Below are 26,118 nucleotides of genomic sequence, written 5' to 3'. Positions count from 1 at the left end.
AGTCTCTGCAGGTAACTTGCAGCCAAGGAAGCTTTGACTTGCTTGACTTTCACATTCTTACACAAAGGAGGACTGGAACCGTTGCTTCTCGATGCTCTTTAAAGCCATGTGACCGTGAGCTGTCTGCCCCCTCCTTATATCAGCCAGCGGTAGCCTTTTGAATTCCATGTTGGAGGGTTAACGTGTGGCAGTTGGAGTTTGATGCCAGGAAATCAGGGCTACTGCTGGTTCTCTCTGTATTCTTGGACAAGTCACTGTCTGTCTCCCAGTCTCAATTTGTCCATGTGAGTGGAAAGGATTTCCTTTTTTGTGAGAGCTTTGGTAATGCACATTTCTAGAGTTCGCTAGTCAGTGTCCAGCCTTGCCAGCTCCCGAAAAGACTGGGAATTGTGATTGTTGGGGCTGCTGGCCATGGAGATGCAGAAAGAGTAACTCCGAGGAGTGAGGGGTGTAGCAAGGATGTTCCACAGCCCAGAACTGGCACACAAGCTAATGCTCCTCTCGCGTTTTGGATGAAATAAGTATGAATTCTGAAACTTTTGCTGATTTAGGATGACTTATGGTCAGTATTGAACTCAGCTTCAGGAAACCTGGTTCTGTCCGTACATTGTCCATTGCTTCATATGTGTATACATATTGTTTCCTGCTTCTGATGACTGTAGCCTAGAGTATCATGCATTTTTTTCCCCTTGGGGTTTATTAAACATGACCTCTTCATTAGAATGTACAAATTAGCGTTTATTTTCCTAAAACCTTGTGGAGGAGGCAGTAAGCTACTTTTCCCTTACAGAGTTAATTTTCTTCAGCTGCTAAACCCCATGACACTAATGACAAGAGTCCTCAAATCTTAGTAAAATTGGGTGCAACATATCAGGAAAATATAGTAAGTAACAATTGTGCCAAAAATTATAATGGGCCATGGAATTGCTTCATGTTAAAATTTTAAAAAAATTTGTAATGCTATTAATACTAGAATAATGGTAGCGCTTCTCATCTTCAGGGTGCCTTGTGAGATTAACCACGTTGGTTATGCTGGTGACGTTTTTAAATAAAATCTGTGCTTTCTGAATGTGTGTTGCAGTCTTAACATTCTTGAAATCTTTGCAGACCAGTTCTCAAGATGGGATAGGAAAGCTGGACTCTAGGTTACCAAATGAAATCGGCCCGACTCCTCCTGTGTTGAGACTAGTCATCTACTGTTCCTTCCATTGAGACAGAACTGTTGCCTGTGTTTTTTTTTTGTTTTTTTTTGTTTTTTTAACTAGTCCTGTTGAATGCAATGGATGGTATTTTGAATTCCTGGGTTAAAAACAGAATTGAAAATCTGAAATGCCTTTACAGAGCGGGCAGCTAAAGTTGCTGAGCAGCAGGAGAGAGAGCGAGCAGCACAGCAACAGCAGCCGAGTGCTTCTCCCCGAGCAGGCGCCCCTGTGGGGGCTCTCATGGGGGTGGTGCCACCACCAACACCAATGGGGATGCTCAATCAGCAGTTGACACCTGTTGCAGGTAAAAACAGGAGCTAAGACCATTTTTTTTTCCACTTTAAGAAATTCCTTCATTTTTTTTTTTTCTCCAACGAGGAGTAGGCCACAGTCTCTAGGCTCTTCTCATGACAGATTCAGAGTTTGAATCATCCATGTTGTCCTTATATCGCCTTTCCCTTATGGGCAATGCCTCCCCTCTGCCCCAGAAATGGGCCCTGGGCCCAACCCTGGGAATTGGTAGAGAGCAGCTCTCCCCTGGCTGTGGGCATGATCTGGCGATATTCCGCACCCCAGACTGCTCTGGATAGAGTTCTACAGCAGAAAATATAAACAGACCCTGGATTCTGTTCTGGAGGGACTCCCAAGAGGAAACACAAAACTAGTCTTTAGGAGATGATGATTTTCCCGTCTCATCCCAGTATTCAGTTTGCCTTGTTCTGCTGCAGCCATCCTTTAGAAGACTGACCATTTAAAAGGATTTTTGACAATGAATTATAAATCCTTTCTTGGTCACCAATGTGCATGACTGCTAAGTAGAATACAAAGTCTTTATTCAATTCATTGTGCCCACTCTGTAATGCTTTTCTATTTAATTACATTAAACTGCATTTTCTGTTAGTATCCCAGTCACATATTTTTCCAAAAAGAAAAGAAAATGATGAATGTGGTTTGCTTGTGTGTGTTGTCTCTGGTTCTGGTAGCCATGGCAAAACTGGCCATTCTTGAGTTGAATATTCTTGTCTGACACGTCTCCAATGAGAAGCCTGCAGACCGCTTCTCAGGTCCCTCTTTTGTGATCTCTCTAAGCCTGGTGAGGTCCATCCAAGCTGTGTTTCTTCTTAAGCAAGCAGTCTGACCTCTTTGCAGGGAGTCCAAGATAGTGTTGTTCAAGACAGGCTCATTGGGATGCTGTTTTTGTTTTCGCTTTTTTTTTTTTTTTTGCTTTTCAAGGCAGAGTAGCATAGGATAACTTTTCCATTGTTGCTCCTACCTTTTGTGATGGCAAGTTCTCAGATGCACTATCGCTGCACTCAGCAGTTGCACTCGCCAAAGCACATCTGAATCATGGCTTTCAGTACTCTCGGTGTATCTGATGTTGATCTAACAAATCTCATAATCGCCTGCTCTATTCCATGGCCCATTTTGGTTAATGGGGTTCCAGTGGTTTTTAGAAATCAGACCTTGAACATGGGGACTTTGAAAGTTAGAATTCCCTCATTAACATTCTCTTTTGTTATTTGATGTGTGATATTCTAGCACTGTGCCCTTGACTAAAAAGCCCAGGGACACATTAACAAAATGAATTCAAACAGCTAAAAACATTAAAAAAAACAGCAGCTGCAGCATTTTAGCTCCCTGTTGGGGAACGACTTCATGGAACTCTGATGGGTGAGGAGGGCGGGCCCCCTTTCCAGAAAGCCTCTGCTCCATTATTAAGCATATGGTGCCCAGGCCTCTGGACCATGGGAGTGCAGGGCAAGCATTCTCTACGGGAACCAGTCTTTGGTCCACAGCAGGAATTTTGCCGCTAAGAGGGTGATTTTTTTCATGGGTTTACAGGTTGCATAGTGCCTGATTCTTAGCCTTGTTGCTGTCTGAGACCAGCTTTGCTTACAAGCATTGAAGCTCATTTGAACACATGTGACTGGGATAATAAATGCCAAAGTACAGTTTAATGAAGACAAGTGTCATGTCTTTCGGTTCTTAATAATTTCTCCAACCACAGCCTATGTAGGCTGCGTTCAGATGGGCTTTTGTAATTGAAAGCAAAGCCTCCTAACATTCTTACATTCCCACCTACTTATCCCTAAAAACTATCTGGTGGAAATGGTTAAAAGACAGTTTGGTAGCGTTGCATCTCCTCATAAGTAAGATTATGGTGTCTGTTCTTCACTCTCTGAACTCTGAAATTCATAGTCCTAGTTTATGTACAGAGGTATTGTTATTTAAAACTTATTTAATTATTTGTGTAATTGTAGGTTTCTTAGCTTAGATATGACCAATGAGGCAAGCTGAATCAATCTCAAGAGTTTTCAGTAATTTTATAGCGTCAAAGGACTAAAAATAAATACCTCTCAAACAATTTTTCAGAGGAAGTCAAAAAGTAAATTCTTAGAATCTGCAGCTTTCCACTATATCTAGAACCCCCTCTATAATACAAAGAGAATTATATAAAAATGAGGTTTGGCATCAATTCCTCAATGCTCCCTTTGTGCAAGAAGCTGTGACCAAAGATGATTGCATTTTGGGAGGAGCCTTGTGTTTTGTTCATTGTGATCATTTCAGATCCCAGAAAAAATCAATTTGTTTTTCTCGATTAAAAAAATGTCTGTGGCTTTAAAGTTCTTTTGATAGGTGAGTCTTTGACATTTTGAAATTTTCTTCTTTTCACTCTTTTTGCCAAAAATACTTGTTTCTTGAAATTCTTCCCTAGCTAGCAGAAGCTATTTTGTGTTGTGATGATGCACTTTGAAAATAAAGGAATGAAAACCTCTGTTCAGAAAAATTCTGTACCTCCTTTAAAATGTTCCCTGTTAACTGAAGGTCTGTGAGGACATTTGTGCGCTTGGAGACAATGATGACAATTGGCATTTTCTCATGTCAGCAGAGCCTGATTCTCCAGCTGTTCCTCCTAAGGTCTGCGCACAAGCTGCTGAGTGACCTGGGCTTAGGTTGGCTTGGGGGGCGGGGAGAGGGGGAGGTTTTATCTTAATTTTATCATGTTTGGAAATCTAAAGATGAAGCATAAGTCATTGTGATGACTCTTAGCTGTTCCCCAGCTCAAGCTCAAGCATGCTCCATTCTTACCAGCAGTGGTGGGGCTAGAAGGGAGGAGGAATGGACACAGAAGTCTTGAAAACTTCTTGCCCACCTCTCCCCGTGCTGGAGAACCATGCTTTGTGATCAGGGCTGTGCGCCTCATTTCCTCCATTTCAGTTTCCCCTCATGTGTACCCGTGATAGGCATATGAGTGTGGGCATAGTGGAATGATGGGGTTTATACTGTTCAGTAGAATCGCAGTAGACAGAACTGGTCACTCTGTTTGAACAGCTTGCAGTAATCATGACCTTGGGAAGGCTGTTACTACTTCTCTTTATTATTTAACTGAAAACATGCAGTGTATTTATCCCAGGGAGAATAACTACAAATAATAATATACTAAGTACTAATTCATCCAAAAATATATTTCATATTTGTAATGTTTTATTTTGTTCATTATTGCAACAAAATAATTGCACTAATTGTTATATCATGCAGTACTAAGGGCGCTTATTCATTAGTAGTGCATGTGTGGGGGGGGTTGTTATTACTTAGTTCATGTTGCATGTTAATGATGCATGTCTGAAATTTGTTGTGTCCTTCAAGGCATGATGGGTGGCTATCCGCCAGGCCTTCCACCTTTGCAGGGCCCAGTTGATGGCCTTGTTAGCATGGGCAGCATGCAGCCACTTCACCCTGGGGGGCCTCCACCCCACCATCTTCCGCCAGGTGTGCCCGGCCTCCCGGGCATCCCACCACCGGGTAAGAACTTCATCCTCATTCACTCATCAATCTCATCTTCATACTCTTTTTCCTCCCTCAGCCATTTGTTCCAGGAGGTACCTGCTGCCCATGTGGGCAGGCCTTCCCTCACTGAGAACCCCAGGGATGTCAGCTGCAGGACCTGTCCTGTGTGTTGAGCAGGTGGCTCAGCACCTGTGCCCTTGAGCACTGGCTGCCTAGCAGCGGCACAGGACACATGACGAGGCACTAGACTCAGCAGATAGGGGCAAGAGGCGCACTCTGGAAGCCCTCAAACCGTTCGGCATATGCTCAGAAAGCAGACGCAGCCTGGACAGTCGTGGTCTGCTCTAGTGAATGAAGTTTCCCAAATGGCTAGTTCAGTCGCATATGAAAAGCAGTTTTTGCTCCTGAGTCCATTTCTTCCTCTGGGTCAGTTCTTATCTCAGAGGGTCTTTTGTATAGAATGCTTGCTCCATCTTTTGCTTTTCAAACACCTCCCCTCTAAGGGGATTACAGAGTTGCTAATGCAAACTCTTCAGTCAGTCCTCCTAGGAACAGAAAGGAGGGAGAGAAAGAACAGGCACTGAACTAGTTTTCTGTGTCTGAGTCCTCGAAGAAGCATGACATAGCATTTAAAGAACAGCATAGTCCACCCTGGTAACTGTAGACACTGGTTCGTCTGTCGGCAGAAGCCCAGAAGTTATGTCATATAGAAACATATAAATGGAGTTCAGAAATAGGTACAGTTTTACTTTATAATTAATTAGCAAATTGAAAGATTATTATGAAAGGAAAAATCACCAGTTCCCATCATATGCAAAAAAAAAAAAACTAACCCTTAGACATAATCTAGTTGGAGAGAAAGTGGCCTTAGGATGACTTGGAATAGCATGTGATCTATTATCCAAAATATTAGCTAAAGACCTGGCCCAGATGACAGAATATAGAAACATTAGATTTGCTTATAACAGGCTTGGCTGTACCAGTCCCGCAGCTATGAAGAGTTCCAAACGATGCTCCACAGGGTGTGCCCCATAGTACATAGGGTGAGCCAACCTGGTAGCTTGGCCTAGCGTCTCTAGTGGCACTCTGTGATGTGAGTGTTGCTTAGAAAATGGCCATAACGCCCAGAAATGTTTGATGCAGACCTAACCAAAGGAAGAAACGTTTGTGGGAGTGGGTGTTTCATTATGGAAGTGGTGGACTGTGAGTGAGTTGGACTATAAGTGTCAGTCATAAAATGGGTGTGCCCCTGTGGCAGGTAGAGTTGGCTTTAATTCTGTGCCCTGTCCTCTCGGCATAGAGTGTCTGACTGAGCAGTCAGACGAGGCTGGAGGTGACCCCCAGGTGTGTATGTTATTTGGTAGGAACCACACCTAAGTCCAGTACCCTCTAGGTAACTGGTTTTTTGGTGGATACTGGGGGACAGATGTTTCCCTGTCCCCCTTCTCCAGATTCTAAATGCATTTGAAGAAAGCATAACATACCTGATGGCAGGGAGACAGGGAAGAACCTCTCTTGGTGTCTACCCACACATGTCCCACCCGGCTTCAAGGAGAAAGGTTTCATGAACTCCTTTGGTGAGTCAGCCCACAGTCTCACCAGCTACCCCACGGCATGGCATTTGTAACCAGGAAGCAAAGGGGGTTGATTTGGTTGTGCTGCCCTGTAAAGATTGATACAGACAGCTCAGGGAACCCCCCCAGTGTTGTGAAATATAAAGTGTGTGAGTGTCCTGGCAGGCTTGGGGGGCAGGGGTTAATAATATGTTGCTGGACTAGCAACTTAGCCACTGCAGCCTCTCCACTCACAAATAATCGCTAGGATCCTTCTCTTGGGATCCAGGTACCCTTCTGGGCCCTTGGAATATCAAAATCCCTGCTTTGTAAACAGAAAGTTTGTTTTCACTTACTGTTTTCTCTTTAACAGATGTGTAATACTTCTTGATATTTAGCAATTCTGAACCTTAGAATAGTGAGTCAGTTCTGCCTGGTCGAAATAACACCATTTTGAATCCAGAGAAACTATAAATACAAAGCTAGCTCTTATTCATCCTTCTATGCAGCTAGCTGGACTTGTTTAAGGTTTAAACAACATCTCACCAGGGTTTTGGTTGTATTAATAGTTCGTTAGTTTTTAGTGAACTGGGTCCCTTGCCTGTTTCTCTGTTTTTATGAGACTAGAACATGGATGATCCTGAGATTAAAATAGCCCCAGATGCTAAATTTAGGATATCACATTATTATCAACCAGGATGTATGAGACAGAAATTGCTTGTGAGGAGTCACCAGGAGAAGTTTATACAAAGACCAAATGTAGTGAGACCATGGAATCTTTCTCTTTCCCTTTGTCATTTTGCATTTGAGGTGATAGCACCAAGGGCTGCCCTGCTTCCAGATGATCCCTTTTCCAAGTGCCACTCTCTCAGAGGGCAGTGTCCCCTCTCTGCCAACATCAGTGGCTCCAGTCAGAACCAGAGTGCTGATGGCCTGTGAGGGGACAGCAGGAGCGTGTCTCCAGCCTCCACAAAGGCCACTGGAGCGCGCACTTGCACAGCCTCTTCCCTTAGGCCCCTGTCCCAACACACTGCATACAGCTGAGCCTGGTTGCAGTGCTCTTAACTGCCGAAATTAAACACAGGCTTCAGGTGCTGGAAACTGTTGTTGAAAGATAAAGGCCTTGAAAATAGAGTTGCATTCTGACTGTAGCTTACTTAGGGAAATATCAGAATTCTCTGCAGAATTCAAATTATTTCTCAGCCATGAATAATTACTGTACATCTGACAAGCTCTCCTAGCTTTATATTTAGAGCACCTAGAAAACAAAAGGACATGGATTTCCTATAGGATGCTACATCCTGTTTTGGGAGCTTAGGGTTCCTGTCCACAAAGACTCAGGGCAGTGATCATAGTTTGCATTTTAAATGACGTTTCTTATCAGACAGTTTTTCAGTCTTCTCATCCCAGAACCTCTAATTGTGCCTGTAATTCTGAATTATAGGTGTGATGAACCAAGGAGTGGCCCCTATGGTAGGGACTCCAGCGCCAGGTGGAAGTCCGTATGGACAGCAGGTGAGCCTCCAAATTGGATCTTCTAGGACTCAACAGAATTCAAGTCACCCTTTTTCTCAGAGCGTGGGCTGAGTATTTTCCCGCTGACCCTGTATCTGTGCTCTTTCAGGTAGGTGTCCTGGGGCCTCCAGGGCAGCAGGCACCACCTCCGTACCCTGGCCCACATCCTGCTGGCCCCCCTGTCATACAGCAGCCGACAACACCCATGTTTGTGGCTCCCCCACCGAAGACCCAACGGCTTCTCCACTCAGAGGCCTACCTAAAGTACATTGAAGGGCTCAGTGCTGAGTCCAGCAGCATTAGCAAGTGGGACCAGACGCTGGCAGGTAAGGAGAGGTCTTTCTGAAGAAGCTTTTTCAAAATCTATGCTTTATCAAAGTCCTCTTGCTGCTGTTGACATGTTATAGGATAAGTATCCATTGTTCTTATACAGGCATACCTTGTTTTATTGCACTTTGCCTTATTACACTTCTCAGATACTGATTTTTTTTAAAAATTGAAAGTTTGTGGCACCCCCATGAGCAAGTCTCTCAGCACCATTTTTACAATAGCATGTGGCCACTTCGTGTTTCTGTGTTAACATTTTGGTAATTTCCACAATACTTTCAACTTTTTCATGATTATTATAATTGTTATGGTGAATCTGTGATCAGTAGTCTGACATTACCATTATAAAATGATTACAACCTGCTGAGGGCTCAGATGATGGCTGATAGTTTTCAGCAATGTAGTCTTTTAAAATTAAGGTACCTGTGTTGCTTTTTTAGACCTGATATGCTATATTACACACTTAATAGGCTACAGTATAGTATAAATGGAACTTTTACTTGCACTTGGGAAACAAAAAAATTAATGCGATTTGCTTTATTGTGATCTGGAACCAAACCTAAGGAAGGCCTTTTTAAGTAAAATGTATATTTAGCTGAAGCATTTGCAGTTTTGTGTATTGATATCACGTACTGAAAATTTTTTTTCTTTTGCTGAGTTTCAAAGCTTCATTTTATCATAAACATCAATGCTATCTCAATAAGTATATTCTGAATTTTCTCAACTATTTTTCAGGTATTTGGGCATAGCATAGATGCATTTGGGCAAATTAAAAATTATTTCATCTCAATTTTTAAAAAAGATAAAAGTATTATTGGAAGACATGTTTCTAATCTATCAAGTTACTCAATTAGCTCAGCAGGCTTAACATATTTTCAGTACATACTGAAATAACTTGCCAAGTTTCCAAAGAAATTCGGAAGTTTCCATCCATTCTTCAGGGGCTTCCTGAGTGGCTCAGTGGTAAAGAATTCACCTGCCAATGCAGGAGATGCAGGTTTGATCTCAGGGTCAGGAAGGTCGCCTGAAAAAGGAAATGGTAACCTACTCCAGTATTCTTGCCTGGGAAATCCCATGGACAGAGGAGCCTGGCAGGCTATAGTCCATGGGGTCACAAAAGAATCAGACATGACTTGACGACTAAGCATCAACAATTCATCCTTCATTTCTAAGCCAGATTTGATCAGTTGATTTCTTTTAACAGTAGTAGGTAGTTTTCCCTTTCCTCACATTTACCTTTTTAGGAATTTTTGTTACTATTGAAGTTATTAAATATCACAAGTGCTTACAAGAAAATACTAGTGGTGAGATCTTTTAGCTGTTTGTGCAGCTCTTATGTCCCAGTTCTAGTAATTTCGTTACATTGTGCAGCTCTTGTGAAGTAACTGTTAGAAATTAGAAAATTTCTAAACTATAAAGCATGAAATGAGACATCCTTGGCTAGGTTGTCGCATACCTAAGTAAAATAGTTTTCTAAAAACCAAGATGTCAGAGAATTCCCTGGTGGTCCAGTGCTTAGGAATCCAAACTTCCACTACAGGGGGATGGGTTCGATCCCTGGTCAGGAAACTAAGACCCCATGTGCCATGCAAATATGCATGCCAGCGTTTTACTGTGTGTGTGGCAAATAAGTTAAAAAAAAAAATGCCTATAAAACAATATATGAAATTTTCTGGGAAATATTCTGCAGAGTTAATTTTATAATATTTAATAAATAGCAGATGTTTCACACTTCAATAAATCTATCAGACCTTAGGACTGATGTTTACATTTCTCTGTCCACACTTACATTTTCAGCTCGAAGACGTGATGTCCATCTGTCAAAAGAACAGGAGAGCCGCCTTCCCTCTCACTGGCTAAAAAGTAAAGGGGCCCACACCACCATGGCAGATGCCCTATGGCGCCTTCGAGATCTGATGCTCCGAGACACCCTCAACATTCGCCAAGCATACAATCTAGAAAACCTTTAATCACGTCAATTACGTTTCTTTTATAGAAGCATAAAGAGTTTTGTGGAACAGTAGCCATTTTAGTTACTGGGGGTGGGGGGAGATAAAAAGGATCACAATTTTTATTGCATTTTACTGTACATCACAAGGCCATTTTTATATAAGGACACTTTTAATAAGCTATTTCAATTTGTTTTGTTATATTAAGTTGACTTTATCAAATACACAAAGATTTTTTTTTGCATATGTTTCCTTCGTTTAAAACCAGTTTCATAATTGGTTGTATATTTAGACTTGGAGTTTTACCTTTTTACTTGTTGCCATAGAGCTGAAACCATCAGAGGTTTTGTCTTGGCTTGGGGTTTTTGTTTTTCATTTTTTTGGTTGGTATTTTTGTTTGTTTTTTAAAATAACAAACAAAATGAGAAAAAAAAAAAACACATACAAAAGAGTTTACAGATTAAGTTGACAATGAAATGTGAAGTTGGTCCTAGTTTACATCTTAGAGAAGGGAGGTGTACTTGTGTCTGTTTCATGTGCCTAAATATCTTAAGCCACTTTTGCAAAAACTGTTTCTTCCAGGTAAAGTAAAAGGTTGTTAGTTACTTGATAGATGTTTGACAGACATGGCACATTTGGTCTAGTAACTCAGAAATCTGAGGTTAGCTCTGTGCAGTCTTCTGTAGCTAATGCATCTCCCAGACACCTGGAGGGAGAAAGCACTTTTTCTTGCTCTGAGTTAGACAGCTGTAGTTTCAGTTATCCTTGCAGAACATGTGCACAACCCTGAATTATGTTTAGTCTTGGCAGGTAAGTTTAGGGTACTCTTGATCTTTTTACAATGAATTCACAACTTATGCCTATACATGTTAAGATGATTTAAAACTTCAAATCTCTTACACTGAAACAATGGAAGTTCATCTTGAAGAAGGTATTGAGGTGTGCTGGAGGGTGATTTATTAAACATAACACCTGACCTAACTTAGGGAGGGGAGTGCACTAACTGGACATGGGCTGCTTCAGAAGCATAATTGTAAGAGGCTGAACTGCCTGCATATGCAAATACGCTTTAGTATGCTTTATTTCCTCATCAGATGTGGCTTTTCTTTCTTTTTTCCTCCAAAGTTTCAGGTTGTAATTCTCAACCAGAAGTTTTAAGATTTTCTGAAATAATTTAAAAATGTAGCTTGTGCTTTTGAATTTCAGAAGGGACTCATAATTTCAGAAAATGCTCACTAAAAAGAACATTATAGATCCCAAACACTTAGGTTTGATGACCCTGTCTCTCTTATATGATCCTGGGAAAAAACAATTGGAGGCAATATATAATGCTCAGACAGGTGGAAAGCATCAAACGTGGAATGGTATTTCAGTCAGCATTTTTGAAACCTGCTTTATTGTAGCAAGATGGTTGCCATTGTAGCGAAGCTTCCACTGCTATTTATAAACTGAGTGATTCTCAGAGGATACTTTTTTCTTTTAATCTGGTATGAATCAATACCTGGATATTTAATCACTATTCTTACTAAATCATGGGGACAAAAGAGTGCAGAATGGAAAAAAGTCTCTTTGTATCTAGATACTTTAAATACAGAAGGTCCTTATATCTTAATTACTTATAGTCAACCACTGGATCTCAATTTGCATCAAGTATTTTAAATAATTCTGAATTTTAAGAAATGTTTTGCAGTAGTATGTCAGTACCTTATTGTTCAACTGAATCAGATAAAGAAATCTTCAGTTCCTGGTTATTTGGGCCATTTCATCATGGACTGTATAATACAATCAGATTATTTTATTTCTAGGCATCCTTGAATTACACCAAAGAACCCGAAATTTAATTTTGGTTAAGTTATTTATTTATTTCATGCACCCATCTTATTTCCCTTTTTAAGGTCTGGAAGAGACTTCTTTTGGGAAGCCTCTAAAAACTCTTCACTGTGGGCTATGTGGGGCAGTAGAAGGCAGAGCACTCCTCCTCCAGGCTCCTTCCCAGTGTCTAGAGGTGCTGTAGGAACCACAGATCCAGCCAGGGGCTCCCCTAAGGCAGTGCAGAGCCGGGCCGGAGGGCCACGAGGCAGGCCCTAAGTAAGTTTTGTTGTTGTTGTTGTTGTTTTTTAAACTCTTATGTATTTATTTTAGAATCATGTCTTTCTGTATATTGACTTGGAGAATATCAGTTAATATTTTAGGATATAAGATTTGAGGTCCGCCATCTTCCAAAAAGAAAAGAAAGAAAAAAATGTATGGACTTTAAAAGGTACACGTGAACTATACATTTTTTTTTTTTTCCGTGAGCTTTAGGAACCGTAGTGATATGGCTTAGAAAGTATAATAGCCTAAATGTTTTCAAAATGTAAGTTCATGTGGAAAAGAATTTTGTTTATGTGGGGGGAAAGACCTATAGGTTTAAAACAGTATGTCAGCTAACTGGTTTAAAAGGCCTTGAATTGCTTTGTTTTTCGAACCGCCTTCCTCCTTTTCTTCCTATGAGGAAGAATTAAGAGGGGACTCTTCTTTGTGTAAAATCTCCAAATTGGTGTTGTTGACTTTTGAATTTGAACATTTTCAGACTTGATTAAAACTTGGTTTATTCTAACTTCTGTATCAAAAAGGGTTCAAGTGGTAACTAGTCTTATAATATGTATGTATCATATGTTTGTTCATCTAAAGCTTTTTAATCCAAATAAAAATGGAGTTTGCAAAGTGATTGGGATTAACCAGGTTTGGTTGTTCTGTTAAAGCTTGTGTCAGACAGATGTTTAGTTTCAAGCAGGTTTAATTCCTGCAAACCTTGATTTTATGCTGATAGCGATACGGCTGCCAATTTAAAGGAAAAGTACTCCTCAGGTACAGGCAAAAGCCAGTGTCCCGACCCTGGTCCCGGGCTCAGGCTGCATTAACACAGGAGCCAAGTATAGTCACGCCGCAGCCTGCTGTGCCCATGCCACAGCTCTCAGACTGAGTCAGGGATCGCTAACGTGTCCTCAGCAAAGGGTGAAGTTAAAGTCGCAGAGCGAGTTGTTACTGATGGTGGAAGGTAAGGAAGCACGTCCTGTACCATAAATCACGGTAACCCATTTCAAGTAGATGTGTGAGCAGAGGAGACAAATGGCCCAGAAATGCCTTTATCATGCTTATGAGCTCCTAAAAAATGGCCACACTTCTAACAGAAGGTGTTGGTAAAATCAACCAACTGTTTCCCTCGAATATCACTTTGCAAATCCCTGTGGTTCTGTTCTCCTAAGAGTTTAGGGCTGTACCACCATCTGTGGTCATGAACATACTGTGAAGGATGGTTGATGTATAGTTAAACATTCCAGCTGCATACTCTGAGCAATACTGCTAAGTATTACTCTGTTGCCTCTCCATTCAGAAGTCTGCTAGGTCAGCTGAATGAAAGTTCATACCTGAACAAATTAATAGACTCTATCCCCCAGATAGACAAAACGTGCAGAATGCACGTCTTGTGGATTGCGCATAAATGTGTGAAGGCTAAAGAGCATGCATACTTAATTAGGAGAGCGATTCTTTGGAAAACACCATGGTCCAAGTGTATTTTTTTTTTTTTAAAGAAAAGTAACTCAGTGTGAAAAATCCAAACTTCTAAAAACAGATTAATGGAATTGCTGTAACTTCAGAGATGCAGGCAAGATTTCCAAAACAGGACTGCTAGATGAACACAGAGAGCCCTCCATTATTGAGTATTTACTGTGTGCCTAGGTCCTTTCCCTACCCATTCAGATGATAAAGTGAAGTTCCAAAGCCCAGGTAGTTTCCCCAGCACCCCAGTGGACATCGACTTCTAGCAGTAAATGCTAATTAGATTTTTGTCATCCTAAAGTATCCTGGTTTTTAAATGTAAGTTATTTGTCAGTGTAGTTCACAGTAGGGGGCACTGCATTTCTGTAAGCTGCTTATAAGAGCATTGCTCTTTAAACTATTACAGCTCCCTTAAATAACCCTAGTGTCTGATAAGTGCAGTCATATTCCTTTAGTAGAAGGCTTAAAAAAATTGAGGCAAAGTTAAAAGCCTCCACAATGGTTTAACAAAAATTAGTTCTGTACCATCCAAATTAATGTGCTTTGAAAGTATATTCAATTTAATACAGTAATTGCTTTGCTAGTCTACTTCCCTTGAAGTCAGACGTTGTGTCATCTTCAAAGGTTTGTTGTCTTAAATCAGCACTCCAATACTTGTATTTTAAAAAGATGATGAGAAAAACTCTAGGGAAGTTAGGCACGAATTTCAGACTGGAGATTGTTTCTGGGATGGAAGCGGGAAGGAAACCACAGCAGACACAGAAGGTAGCTGATGGTTTTACTAGCATTTACAACTTCTCTTTGTAAAAGGTATATTTTTATATATGACATATATGCTACATATTTATGTATGTATGTACAAAGTATCAGACTTCTACAACTGGGGCCAGGGGAGAAAAATGGAGTTAGGCCACAATTTAAATGTATTGTGCAACAGTCTAATCATTAAAATAACCATGAGGTTTAGGGTCACCAGGAACTCTTGTGACAAAAGTGCAAGTGAAGACTACCTTCCTCCCCCAGGTACTATTGGTCATCACTGGTCTTCATACTCAAGCCATATCTGAGCAGTGTCTCAGTAGTGCTTTAATGAGGTGAGTGGTGAGTGGCTATTTATTTATACTAAATTGGTTCTAACATAAATGAACTGACTTAAATCACTTCAGTTCAGTTCAGTCACTCAGTTGTGTCCGACTCTGTGTGACCCCATGAACCACAGCACGCCAGGCCTCCCTGTCCATCACCAACTCCTAGAGTTCACCCAAACCCATGTCCATTGAGTCAGTGATGCCATCAAACCATCTCATCCTCTGTTGTCCCCTTCTCTTCCTGCCTTCAATCTTTCCCAGCATCGGGGTCTTTTCAAATGAGTCAGCTCTTTGCATCAGGTGGCCAAAATATTGGAGTTTTAGCTTCAGCATCAGTCCTTCCAGTGAATATTCAGGACTGATTACCTTTAGGATGGACTGGTTGGATCTCCCAGCTGTCCAAGGGACTCTCAAGAGTCTTCTCCAACACCACAGTTCAAAAACATCAATTCTTCAGTGCTCAGCTTTCTTTATAGTCCAACTCTCACATCCATACATGACCACTAGAAAAACCATAGCATTGACTAGATGGACCTTTGCTGACAAAGTAATGTCTCTGCTTTTCAGTATGCTATCTAGGTTTGTCATAACTTTCCTTCCAAGGACTAAGTGTCTTAATTTCATGGCTGCAATCAGCATCTGCAGTGATCTTGGAGCCCAGAAAAATAAAGTCAGCCACTGTTTCCCCATCTATTTGCCATGAAGTGATGGGACTAGATGCCATGATCTTAGTTTTCAGTGTATTTGTGGCAGAGATCTTTAACTTTATCATACCTGTGGCCTTAAGCATCAGCTTCTTTATTCATGAGTGAATAGGTAGAAATGATTTTGCAACTTAGTCTTCTTTAATATGTAGATTTTTTTTTTTTGTTTGAAAAGATGTTGGATGTGGTTATCCAAGCCTGGAACGATGCCTTTGCTTTTCTACCACCTAATCCAAACCTTTTCTGGGTCAGATTGCAAACTCTCCCTATAGCCTCAGCCTCTGATTTAAGTCTGTGGTTGCTCAGTGCTGTGAAGATTCACTTTTTTGGGGAAGGAGCAGTGTCTTCAGCAGCTGGATGAAAGCAGCATCTTCCTCACAGAGGGTAGTGAAGACTGTTGGTCCCCAGTCCTCACAGAGGTCCAGCCCTTGATGTTAGTGGAGTCAAACAAGGGAAGGGGTTGTTGGTGTTCACAACAATGTGAGTAAGGTGTGTTTGCATTGTAGCAAAATGTTCACCAATTGGTAGCTGGCAGAAATGCAGTCTGCATAGTCATCCTCATTTAAATGACCCTGCAGTAGAGACCTTACTTTCATTCATATTAAATTTGAGTTCGGCAAAAAATTAAGTTATCCCTGGTTACCTAAAAGAAAGGACTTCACAATTTAGGGTACACTGAAAAGCATCCCGATTCATCCTTGAATTGTTTAAGAAATGTTTCACGGACTAGATTCCGTTGTTTCAGTAGGAAATAATTTTCCCACAAGTGCTGTCCATCAGTGACTTGGGAGGTATTCAAGCAGGGACAGGAAAACTATAAAAACTGTTTATAGAGGCAGTTCTGTGTAAGAACAAGAGACCTGAAAAATACATTTTAAAAGGAGTTGAAAGCAGTAGTAAAGTTTGGTATTTACTTTATTGACTGCTGAAGTTCAGTCTCTGATGCATCTTGCAGCCTTCTCTGATACTGTCTTTCTGAGGCTTTTCTGCGGTAGACGTCATCTGCATCAAACAAAGATTTGATTTAGATTTTTTAAGAAACTATGGAATTAAAAATACATATCTGAGTAATTTAACCAGTAGTCTAGATCTATCACCTGAATCTCAACAATAATGTTTAATGCCAAAATTGACTTAAAACACAACTTGATTTAAATGAGGACTGTGTTAAAGTTCTCAATAGCAGGGTCAGAGTCAACGTCCTCAAGGATAGGGTCATGTCACAGCACAGCTCTTAGCAATTTCACTTCTCTCTGAAATCATCTGTTTTAACTGTCCTCTCTTAGGCACTTCCAACCCTACAGCTCTCTGCTGCCCTGTCATACCCAGGAACTCAGGGCAGGGAGGTGAGGGCAGTCTCCTTGTTCTCAGCTGCTGCTTCTCCACCCTCTTCTTGCAGGGGCCTTGCCATTTACCACTGCCTTCCCTGGCATCTGCCGTCCATCACTACCCTTCAGCCTCTGAAAACGCTGGCATTTAGCTCAGGTTCCTTGACCCTGTCCTGTGCCACCTTCCCAGGTGATACCATCCCCAACAGATAGGAAGCAACAGTCCCCTTCATCTTCCTGACTTCTCAACTTCTGCCATCTTCTTGCAAGTTTCCTCTGAAGTAATAAATTCCTTCTGTTCTGACCGCAACCTCTACTTCCTTTCTAGCAGCCTTTCTGTCCTTGGATCTTTACCAACTTCCTCAGCTCCTTGTTCTCTCTTCGTGCCCAAACCAGCTGAAATTCCCTCTTATTAGTACCAGCTTCTTGATACACCTTCAAACCCCCGACTACAGATTGATGCAACTTCCTTCCTTCTCCACGCCTCACTCTGCTTGCTATGCACTGTGGGTGTTGTACCTAACTGGGTCCACTATGATGCCTGACAATACTGTTGCTTCACCCATGGCCCTGACCCTACTCTGCTCACCCCAAATGGCCATGAACTCTTTCTGCACAGAGGGAAAGTCGTCAGTAAAGAACTCTTCCCACTGACTTCCAAGGGCTACTCTGCCTTGCTCAGATCCCATCCTCTCCCACCTTCTCAAGGGCCAGGGTATATCCAGCCTCCCTCCACCTGCTCTGTCCTGATCAGTATTTGCATATCTTCAAGTCTCTCCTGGTAGAGGAGAGACAGCTTACATCCCAACCACTTAGTTGAACTTCCTGAACCGCCTGTCTTCCATGATAAAAGACCATTCTTGTTTCCCTCCTTGCCTCTGTGGCCACTCTCAGTCACCCTTAAAATGTTGGGGCTTAAGCTCTAACTTTCATCACAATCTGCATGTGAGTGACCCACTAACCTAGATCTATGGCCTAGATCCGCCTTCTATCTATATAACCATCTCCCCCTCAGCACATGCCAAATGGAGCCCAGGACTGTTCTGCTTGTGTTCCCCCCTGCCCCAGCTGCCCCACCAGAAGCCTCCACTCCTCATCTCCTGAGTCTAGTCAAACACCACGGCCTTGACAGTACTGCCTCTGGAGTGTCAACTCTGCCCACTTCTTGGCATCTCATCCTAGTCTAGACCACCATCCCAAACCTGGACAACCATACAGCTTAACTCTTCCTGCCAGTTTGCTCTCCACAAAAAGTCATTCACCACATATGTTCACCTCCTGCTGCTTAAAACTCTTCAGTCCTTTGGGATACAGTCTTGGTTCTCTGGTCCCTTTGTGGCCGCTCCAGGCACCTTTTAAACCTCACGCTGCTCACCTGCTTCAGTCCCTCAAACACAGCATAGTTACACACCAAGGCCCCCAGGTTTGCTCTTAACCACTGGCAGAAGACACTGCAACACCACCAATGTTTCCCTCATCTGGCTGACAATCTTTGGGGCCCCCTGACACGGTCACTCCTCCAGGCAGCCTTCCCTGCACCACCTAGTACAATTCAGGTGCCCCACCGGGGAATCCCATGTTCCCTCCACTTCCCCCTCACAGAACTGATCACACTTAATAGTAACTGAATGATCTGTGTCTCCCATTAGTGTTCTTCTGGGGTGGGGAGCCCTCTACCGTATTCTATCTTCTAATCGGTGGTCATTAAATATTAATGAATGGATGAACAGAAGAATTAAGTACCTTTAGAAACCACCAATTTATTTTTTTAATGAGCGTTGGCAGTTCACAAGTGATCGTGTTTCCGGAGAGGGAGAAAGCAGAAAGAGCCTAGGAGATAGAGAAGTCTTTCTGGAAGAGGAACTAGCCTATCCAGAGCTAGTGCTCAGCAAAGCAATGCCAGGCACTTGTCTACAGTGCTTGCCCTTGGTACCCATGACTCTGGCCTGTAAAGACGGTGGTATTTAAGCGGGGCAGACCAGCTGCTCCCTCTAGGGTTTGGACGTGCCAATTAGGAGCTTACACATATCCTATCCCGCTTCTGGATGCTGTGGGCAAGTCTATTTCTTAGGCCCAAACAGTGTCACTGGCAGGCTTGAAAGGGCAGCGTCCAGAGTGCAGTCACGTGCCCTCCCATCTAAGTGCAGGGAAGGTCTCAAGGTTGAACACCAATGTATCTTTGTCGCCCCGCTTATAGGAGAGCCCAGGCGGATCTCCACGCCCCACTGAGGGAGACAGTACTCGCCCTTCTGCAGGATTAAAGCAGCTCAGCGCTGAGCGGAATGAGAGGTCTGCAACCTAACAATATTCCCAGCAAAACGGTTCCTTTGCCGCCTCCTGCTTGCTTGAAATGAAACGGAGGCTGCTGCACCCCCACTTACAAAAGGTCTCCTGGCCCACGCGCAGTTTAATCATGATCCACTCCATCGTTCCTCCGAGGACAAAAAAGAAGGGCAGGAACCTGTAGACGCCGAATCGCTGCTTCCCGGGCACCCGCTGCAGAACCCGCCTCACCTGGGTCCTAGAAAACATGCCGGACATAGGAGGTCGTTGGAGGAGGGTAAGGCAGAAAGAAGGCTGGAGCGCCCAGATGAAACCAAAGCCGCCCTGCCCGTCCTTGCTGAGTCCGACGGCCAGGTTGCCTTTCAATCCGGGTCTTGCACCGCCTCCACGGAGGTCAACAGTGGAGCTCGAAGCGGGTAAGGAGCTGGGCGCTGAGCTCCGACCCAGAACCTGGGGCGCCTCCACCAATAAGCGTGAGACTGGACGCGCGGGTCCGCCAATCAGAATGTGACGGAGTGCGCATGCTCGGTGAGGCCGAGCCCAGCAGGCGCCTCCACTCCTGCTCTTGGAGGCAGGGCGGGCCAAGGGGCGGGACCTCCCACGTGACGTCGGCCCGGCCCCGCCCCCTGCCCGCCCTTGTGCAAGCTGGTACTCAGAGTTGGCGGCCGCGCCCCCTACTCTGCCACCGCCATCTTTTCTCTTAAAGTCCTGAGAGAAGTGATGACGCTGACTGATGTACTACTGAACGTGTACTGGACCATGCTCTAAAATACAGTCACACAACGCCTTGCATTTATTTCGTGATCGTGACTGATGCCTAGACTTCTAAAAATAACAGGATTTGAGATGCACTGTTGAAAGCTGAACTTTAGCATGACAAAAGTCTAAGTAAGCATCTTGTGGCAAACAACTATAACATTAATAAAAACTATCCTGTGTGGGGCACTTACCGTTATTCCCAGACTACTAGACAATCTAAAGAACATCAAACGAAAACTTAGTAAGAGTTTAGTAATGTAGACACAATATATAAAAACAGGCTGGAAAAGAGAGATCAAGCAGCAACTCTGGAAGGTCGCAGGGCCCGCTGCTGAGCTGCCAGTCCCAAGGTGCTGCCTGGATAACCTGCCTTCTCCTGGGGCAAACCCTACCAAACCATGTGCACACACCGGCTTGGTGCCCACTCTGGCTTCTCTTGGTGGCTCTGCGGGCTGGACGCCACAGAGCGTCTATCTTCCGCCCAGACGAGACTTTTAGGTGGCCAAAGCCCCAGCACACACGTAGTTCACTGGGGCCCTGGGGGTGGGGGCCGCACCCACCCATCCCCACGGACCCACCTATGGCCTCCATTATCCTGTGCCAGCACTCGTCATATGACTGGCACTGTAGGTCCTCAGTCAAGGGGCAGGGAATAGCAGAATGTACACACACCCTTAAAGCCGGCGAGGCCACCGCGGAGAGCACCTCAAGGAAACAGTGTCTAGCTAGCCAGCTCTCCACCGACAAAGCCCCGACAAGGCAGGTGCAGGGTAGGCCTGCTCAAGGTCCAGGACACGGATATTTGAGGGGTCAGACTCAGATAAAGAATCTGAGTGAAATAAACGCGGGTGGAGACTGGTTCCCAGCAGGAAAGAGTAATTTCGTTTAAAATCCTGTTGATAGTGCTAGAAAAGCATCAGGGGTCCAAGCGGGGAAGCGAGGAGTGGTGCGGATCGGTGCGGCCATTTGCTGAGGTAGGAACCAGGCAGGCGCAGTCAGCCCTGGCCCTCCGCCTCGCTCCACGTTAACAGGGTTCACCTGTGTGAGCACAGAGACCGGAGAGCAAAGGGGCTGCTTCTGCGTCGGCTGCACTGCGTGTCCCGAGGTCTCACCCAGCTTGGGGCTGGCACCAGGGAGCGCGCGGGAAGAACTCTTTATTCTCTAAGTTAGTGAGTGAAACGGGCTGGCATAGCCAGTCATGGGCGGGAGGCGGGGAACAGGACCCCGGTTTCAGAAGTGGGGGAAGGGGCGGAGGATCTGAGGTCTGGAAGACAGGAGGTGGAGGAAGGGGCGGGAGGACGTAAGAGCAGAGAGGGAGAAGGAGGACTGGGGGTCCCAGGTAGACCCGCAGCACTCTGGCCCTCTCCTTTCCAAGCCCTGGCCGTCCGGAGCCTCGCGGGGACGGCCGTTCTTAGGAATTCCGACCTCCCGGGAGGAGGACAGAAGGAGCCGCCATGGCCTCAGCGGATACCGCAGGGGGGCGCAGACTTCTGGACCTCTCGGGAGACTGGGGGAAGGGGCCCGGCAGCCCGGCCCGCCCCGCCTCGCCCGGGCCCTCCCGCCCCGCCGGGGCCGAGGGGCGCGCCCATTGGCGGACGGGCTCCGCGCGCCGCGCCCATTGGCCGGCCGCCGTGAGGGAGCACGAGGCCACCGTGGCGGGCGCGCAGTCGGAGGGGCGGCGGACTGGCCTGAGGGCCGAGGGCTGCGCGGGCGGCGCGCAGCGGGCATGGCGGGTGCGGGGCTGAGGGCGGCCGCTCGGCGCTGGATGCCGCGCCGAGACCACGGCGGGCCGCGAGCCGCCTCATCCTCGCCCTCCTGCCCAGGTTGCGGCCCCCCGGGTCCCGGCGCCCACTGCCCGGGCGCCCCGCGCTCCGCGCCCGCCCCGGCGCCGGCCGGCGGCGCCGCCGAGCCCAGCGCACACCTGTGGGCTCGATACCAAGACATGCGGAGACTGGTGCATGGTAAGTGAGCCCGAGCGGGAGGAGCGTCGGGGGTGTAGCCCGCGCGGCGGCAAGCTCCAGGGCACCGTTTGCGAGTCGGCCGGGACACGCCGCTCCTCGGGGGAAGCGCGGTGGTGGGGCTCGCCTGAGCGCCTGAGCCCCTAGGCCCGGCTGCCCTTCGGGAGGGTGGTCCTGGGGACGCTTGGAGGCGGGCGCGCGCGCGCGGGGTTTGTTCCTCTGCTGGTTCTCAGTAGCTCCGGGCTTCCTGGAGCGGCCGCCGAAAGGCGGGACCCCGCCGTCTTTCCTCAGAGTCCCACCGAAGCGGAAGCGCCCCCAGCCCCTTGTTCTCTTCGGGGCCCTTAGTTGGGGCGGGAGTACTGGGGACAAAGCCAGGCAGCCGGCGGCGCTGGCCGGAGCGGACTCGGAGGGACTCTCGACCCAAAGATGCTGACTGGACTCTTCGGACGCCTCTAGAGTCCGGCCCTCTCTGTCTAGGAGGAGAAGGCGTTGTTTGAGAAACAACACCAAGTCGTCCCAGCCCCCTGGAATCCAGAAGAGTTGCTGCTCCCTCGGTCGGGGCACTTTCTCCTCTGTCCTCTCTCCCTCGGCGAAACGGGCAGATGAGGCCCCGGTGAGGCCGGAGGGCGGACAGGGCTGGAGGTTTGTCCTGGTGTCGGGAGCCCTGCCTCTGCAGCGGACAGATGTGGTTGGCTCCGGGCCCTATCTCTGGCCAGCTGGGTGGCGCTCAGCGCGCCTCTCCCTCGCGAACCCTCGGTGTCTTACATCGGAAAACAGTCCTGCCGGGGCCCCTGCCTCAGGGTTGTGGCGGTGACTCGGAAAGAGGCCAAGAAGGGACAGGGGAGCTTCCGGAGGAGCCCCCTCCCCCCGGGAGTGACGCGGCTTTTGTTATCGGTAAGGACAAACGTGGTCCTGTCCGGAAGATTCCAAGTGACTGATCTGAGGCTTCCGCTCCAGCAGTGTGGAGACCTGGGAGTGCTGGGTGGACAGGACTCACCTCTTGAGAAGCTGAGGCAGAACAAGACCCCTGAGAAACGGTGGTTTTGAAGTCCTTGGCCCTCTCTGAGGAAGGTCCCTACCTTACCCCCCTACTGGACAGAACACTCCGGGGGTGCCAGTGTGTGGAGATGTCTTTGCTGTGCGCCTCCAGAAGACCTTCTGTACAGCCGCCTGAGAAGCCTGTATTGTGTGTGTGCCGAGGAGACAGAGGGAGGTCTAGTGGGCTTTAGCTCTCCAGGGCCTGCCTGAATCTTCACATCTTCTCATAGACACCCAAGCTCCTCTAGATGTGATAAGGACAAGATCATTTCCAAGTTGCCCTGGTGAGTGCCAGGATGAACCAGCCCTACACACCTCATTCCTAACTCTCCCCTTCTGGCTGGTTTTTCTGGGGAGCGATTCTGGACATTGAGGCATGCTGATCCTGCTCAGTCACTTCTGACTGTTTGTGACCCCATGGGCTAGCCCGCCAGGCTCCTCTGTCTATGGTATTTCCCAGGCAAGAATATTGGAGTGGGCTGCCATTCCCTCCTCCAGGGGATCTTCCCAACTCAGGGATCAAACCCGTGTCTCCTAGTCTCCTGCATTGCAAGCGGTTTCTTTACCGCTGAGCCACCAGGGAAGCCGCAGAGGCATGCTGATGCCTGTGGGAAAAACTTTGTCAGGGAGCCAGGCAAGCCCCCCTTTCCCCCCTTAACCCTGGCCTCAATGTGGCGACAGTGGAAGGCTAGGCCAAGGGGCACAGTGATTGAGACAGGTGGGGTGACCTGAATTTAAATCTCAGCTCCATGGCCTACTGCTAGATGGGTTGGAGTAAGTGACTTTATCTCCCTAAACTCTGATTTCTTCATGTGGATGATGGAGGAATAAATGTGACCACCTCGGGGAATTGGAGTGGAGACTGAGCAAGGGGAGGCTCGAAGGCAGGGGTCCACAGCCTCTGGGATGTAATGCCTGATGATCTGAGCTGGAGCTGTTGTAGTAATAGAAATAAAGTACACAATAGATGTAATGTGCTTGAATCATCTCGAAACCATCCCCCCATCCCCCATGAAAAAATTATCCCTGGTGCCAAAAAGATTGGGGATCCAGAAGCAGCAGGAGAATGGCCCCCATGAGTGGGTCTCATGGCTGCCATGGGGAAGAGCTGGCCAGGAAGCTGGGCGCGGCACAGAGAGACCAGTGAACCTGGGGGGCTGGTACAAGGGGCAGCGTATCCTCACCTGTCTCTCTGCACCACTGCAGCCTTGGGGAAGAAACTTGAGACCTTGTGGGCCCCAGACCTATGGTTTTCTCAGGGTAGAAGCTGGGCCGCAGGAGGCTTGGACTGTGGGCTGCTTCCCCATCCTTCTTTGTTCCTGGAAGGATTGTCCATCCCTGGGAACATCCTCTGGGGCAGAGGTGAAAGCTTGCATTTGGCCAGAAGTCAGTGCCAGCAAGGGGGTGCACTGCCAAGCAGACCTCTCCCCTCCTGGGGAACTACTAGACTGAACTGAGCGTCACAGTTGACACCCAGGAACTTGGGACCGTTGGGAAGGGACGTTGCAGAAGCGCTTAGCTTCCAAGAGAGCTGCAGGCAGCTGGGTCTCCTGTGCACCCAGGTGAGGAGTGTTCCATCTGTACCCATGAGTCTGGAGGGGCTGCTCTGCCAGGCCCCAGGGCCATCAGAGGAACCAGCTTCACCTGTTCCCCTACCCATGCGCTGTGCTGGGCTCCAAAGGAAAGGGGATGGGGGTGGGGACTGTGTTCCTTAGGGGCCTCCAAGGTGAATATCTGTTGCAGGGCCAGAGGCTTCTGCTTCGAATCACAGCTGGTTGTGTCTGAGACAAATTAATTCCCTGGAGGCCTGGGCTGTTTGGGCCTCAGCCATGCGCTAGAGGTCTCAGGAATGGGGCCACTTGGAGGCCCCAAAAGGCACCCTGTGTGGGCACCGAGTCCTGCCTGCTCCCCTCTGACCCCCTGCAAACCCTGTTTCCTTGAGGGCAGGAAGTATGGGCTCCACAGGGGCATTGCCCATTTCATCCTACGTTTGTTGAGAGTCCAGGCAAGAATGCTGCCCAGAGCATGTTCTGTGGGACCCTCCTTTTATTTTGTAGTTTGATACAATTTTTATTTCCCCTTTAGAGACAAGGAAACTGAGGCCCAAAAGATAAGGTGAGGTGATTTTCCTGAGGTCACAAGCCAGAGAGGGCTTGGTTTTCTCTCTGACCTCAAAGCCCGTGCCCTTTTGTCATCCACCTCCCCCAGTGCACAGATGGGGAAACTAAGGCAAACAAGGCCAGGACTCCTCAGCCCCTTGGGAGTAGCCAGGGGATTGGGTGGCTATTACTGTGTCCTCAGAAGGGAACAGCCTGGTCAGTGGCCCAGAACCCATCACACACGTCCCCCCTGTCGTAATTAGCAATGTTCTGTGGCTCAAGGTGATGCTGAAAATTCAGCCTCTGTGCACTGGTGCCAAATCAAATCTCAGAGACAGTTCTGGGTGAAGCAGAAAAAATTAGCTTTATTGCTTTGCCAGGCAAGGTTCCAGCAGGTTCCTGCATAGAAATATAATCTCCCAACGTGGGAGGAATCACTGAGGAATTTTGTAACAATGGCTCAAGACTGCATTTCCTGTTAAGATTAGGGTGTGTGCAGGGCCTGCACTCCTTTAATCTCTGGGGGGCTCCTACTTTTTATTATTTCTTTATTTATTTATTAGGCTGCATCGGGCCTTAGTTGCATCACGTGAGATATTTTGTTCAGGCAAATGGACTCTAGTTGTGGTGCCCAGGCTTCAGTATTTGGGGCACACGGCCTTAGTTGCTCCAAGACATGTGGGATCTTAGTTCCCCAATCAGGGATTGAACCCTGCATTGCAAGGTGAATTCTTAACCACTGGACCACCAGGGAAGTCCCAATCTCCTCTTGATGAGTTTCTCTGGTTCCTCAAATCTTGCCTCGGCGGTTCCTCCCGCCCGTCTCTGCATCCTTTTCCTTCCCAGCAAGTGAATCTCTCTTTGGAAATCAGAGAAGGTCATGCAAGCTGGAGTCTCTTACCTCCAAACAAGAAATGGGAGACAGAAATGATTCCCTGCTCAGAACCCCCACAAGATCCTGCTCGGTTTCACTCCCCCTTTCT

General features: G+C 46.4%; 2 protein-coding genes and 1 long non-coding RNA gene across 3 annotated transcripts in view; 2 read left to right on the top strand and 1 right to left on the bottom strand.

Annotated features, from left to right (window-relative positions):
* The window catches only part of PBRM1 (polybromo 1), a 94,316-nt gene extending 83,822 nt beyond the window's left edge, over window positions 1-10,494 (top strand). Inside the window, exons 28-32 of the mRNA XM_052637117.1 lie at window positions 1,342-1,506; window positions 4,851-5,006; window positions 7,989-8,059; window positions 8,169-8,385; window positions 10,184-10,494. Of these exons, the coding sequence (XP_052493077.1) occupies window positions 1,342-1,506; window positions 4,851-5,006; window positions 7,989-8,059; window positions 8,169-8,385; window positions 10,184-10,356 (782 nt within the window). The 3' untranslated portion in view covers window positions 10,357-10,494. The remainder of the gene's footprint in view (window positions 1-1,341; window positions 1,507-4,850; window positions 5,007-7,988; window positions 8,060-8,168; window positions 8,386-10,183) is intronic.
* A 6,073-nt stretch (window positions 10,495-16,567) lies between these two features.
* LOC128055858 (uncharacterized) lies at window positions 16,568-19,711 on the bottom strand. Its single transcript, XR_008200125.1, has 2 exons — window positions 19,513-19,711; window positions 16,568-16,672 (listed from the first exon to the last, which is right to left on the bottom strand). It is a non-coding gene; the product is annotated as an uncharacterized LOC128055858 (long non-coding RNA).
* A 2,055-nt stretch (window positions 19,712-21,766) lies between these two features.
* The window catches only part of NT5DC2 (5'-nucleotidase domain containing 2), a 51,043-nt gene continuing 46,691 nt past the window's right edge, over window positions 21,767-26,118 (top strand). Inside the window, exon 1 of the mRNA XM_052649911.1 lies at window positions 21,767-22,001. Coding sequence (XP_052505871.1) covers window positions 21,767-22,001 — 235 coding nt within the window. The remainder of the gene's footprint in view (window positions 22,002-26,118) is intronic.

Source organism: Budorcas taxicolor, chromosome 1, assembly GCF_023091745.1.
Source record: "Budorcas taxicolor isolate Tak-1 chromosome 1, Takin1.1, whole genome shotgun sequence".
NCBI classification, from domain to species: domain Eukaryota; kingdom Metazoa; phylum Chordata; class Mammalia; order Artiodactyla; family Bovidae; genus Budorcas; species Budorcas taxicolor.
The sequence above is the reverse complement of the archived record's forward strand: the minus strand, read 5'-3'. Positions and strand labels throughout refer to the sequence as shown.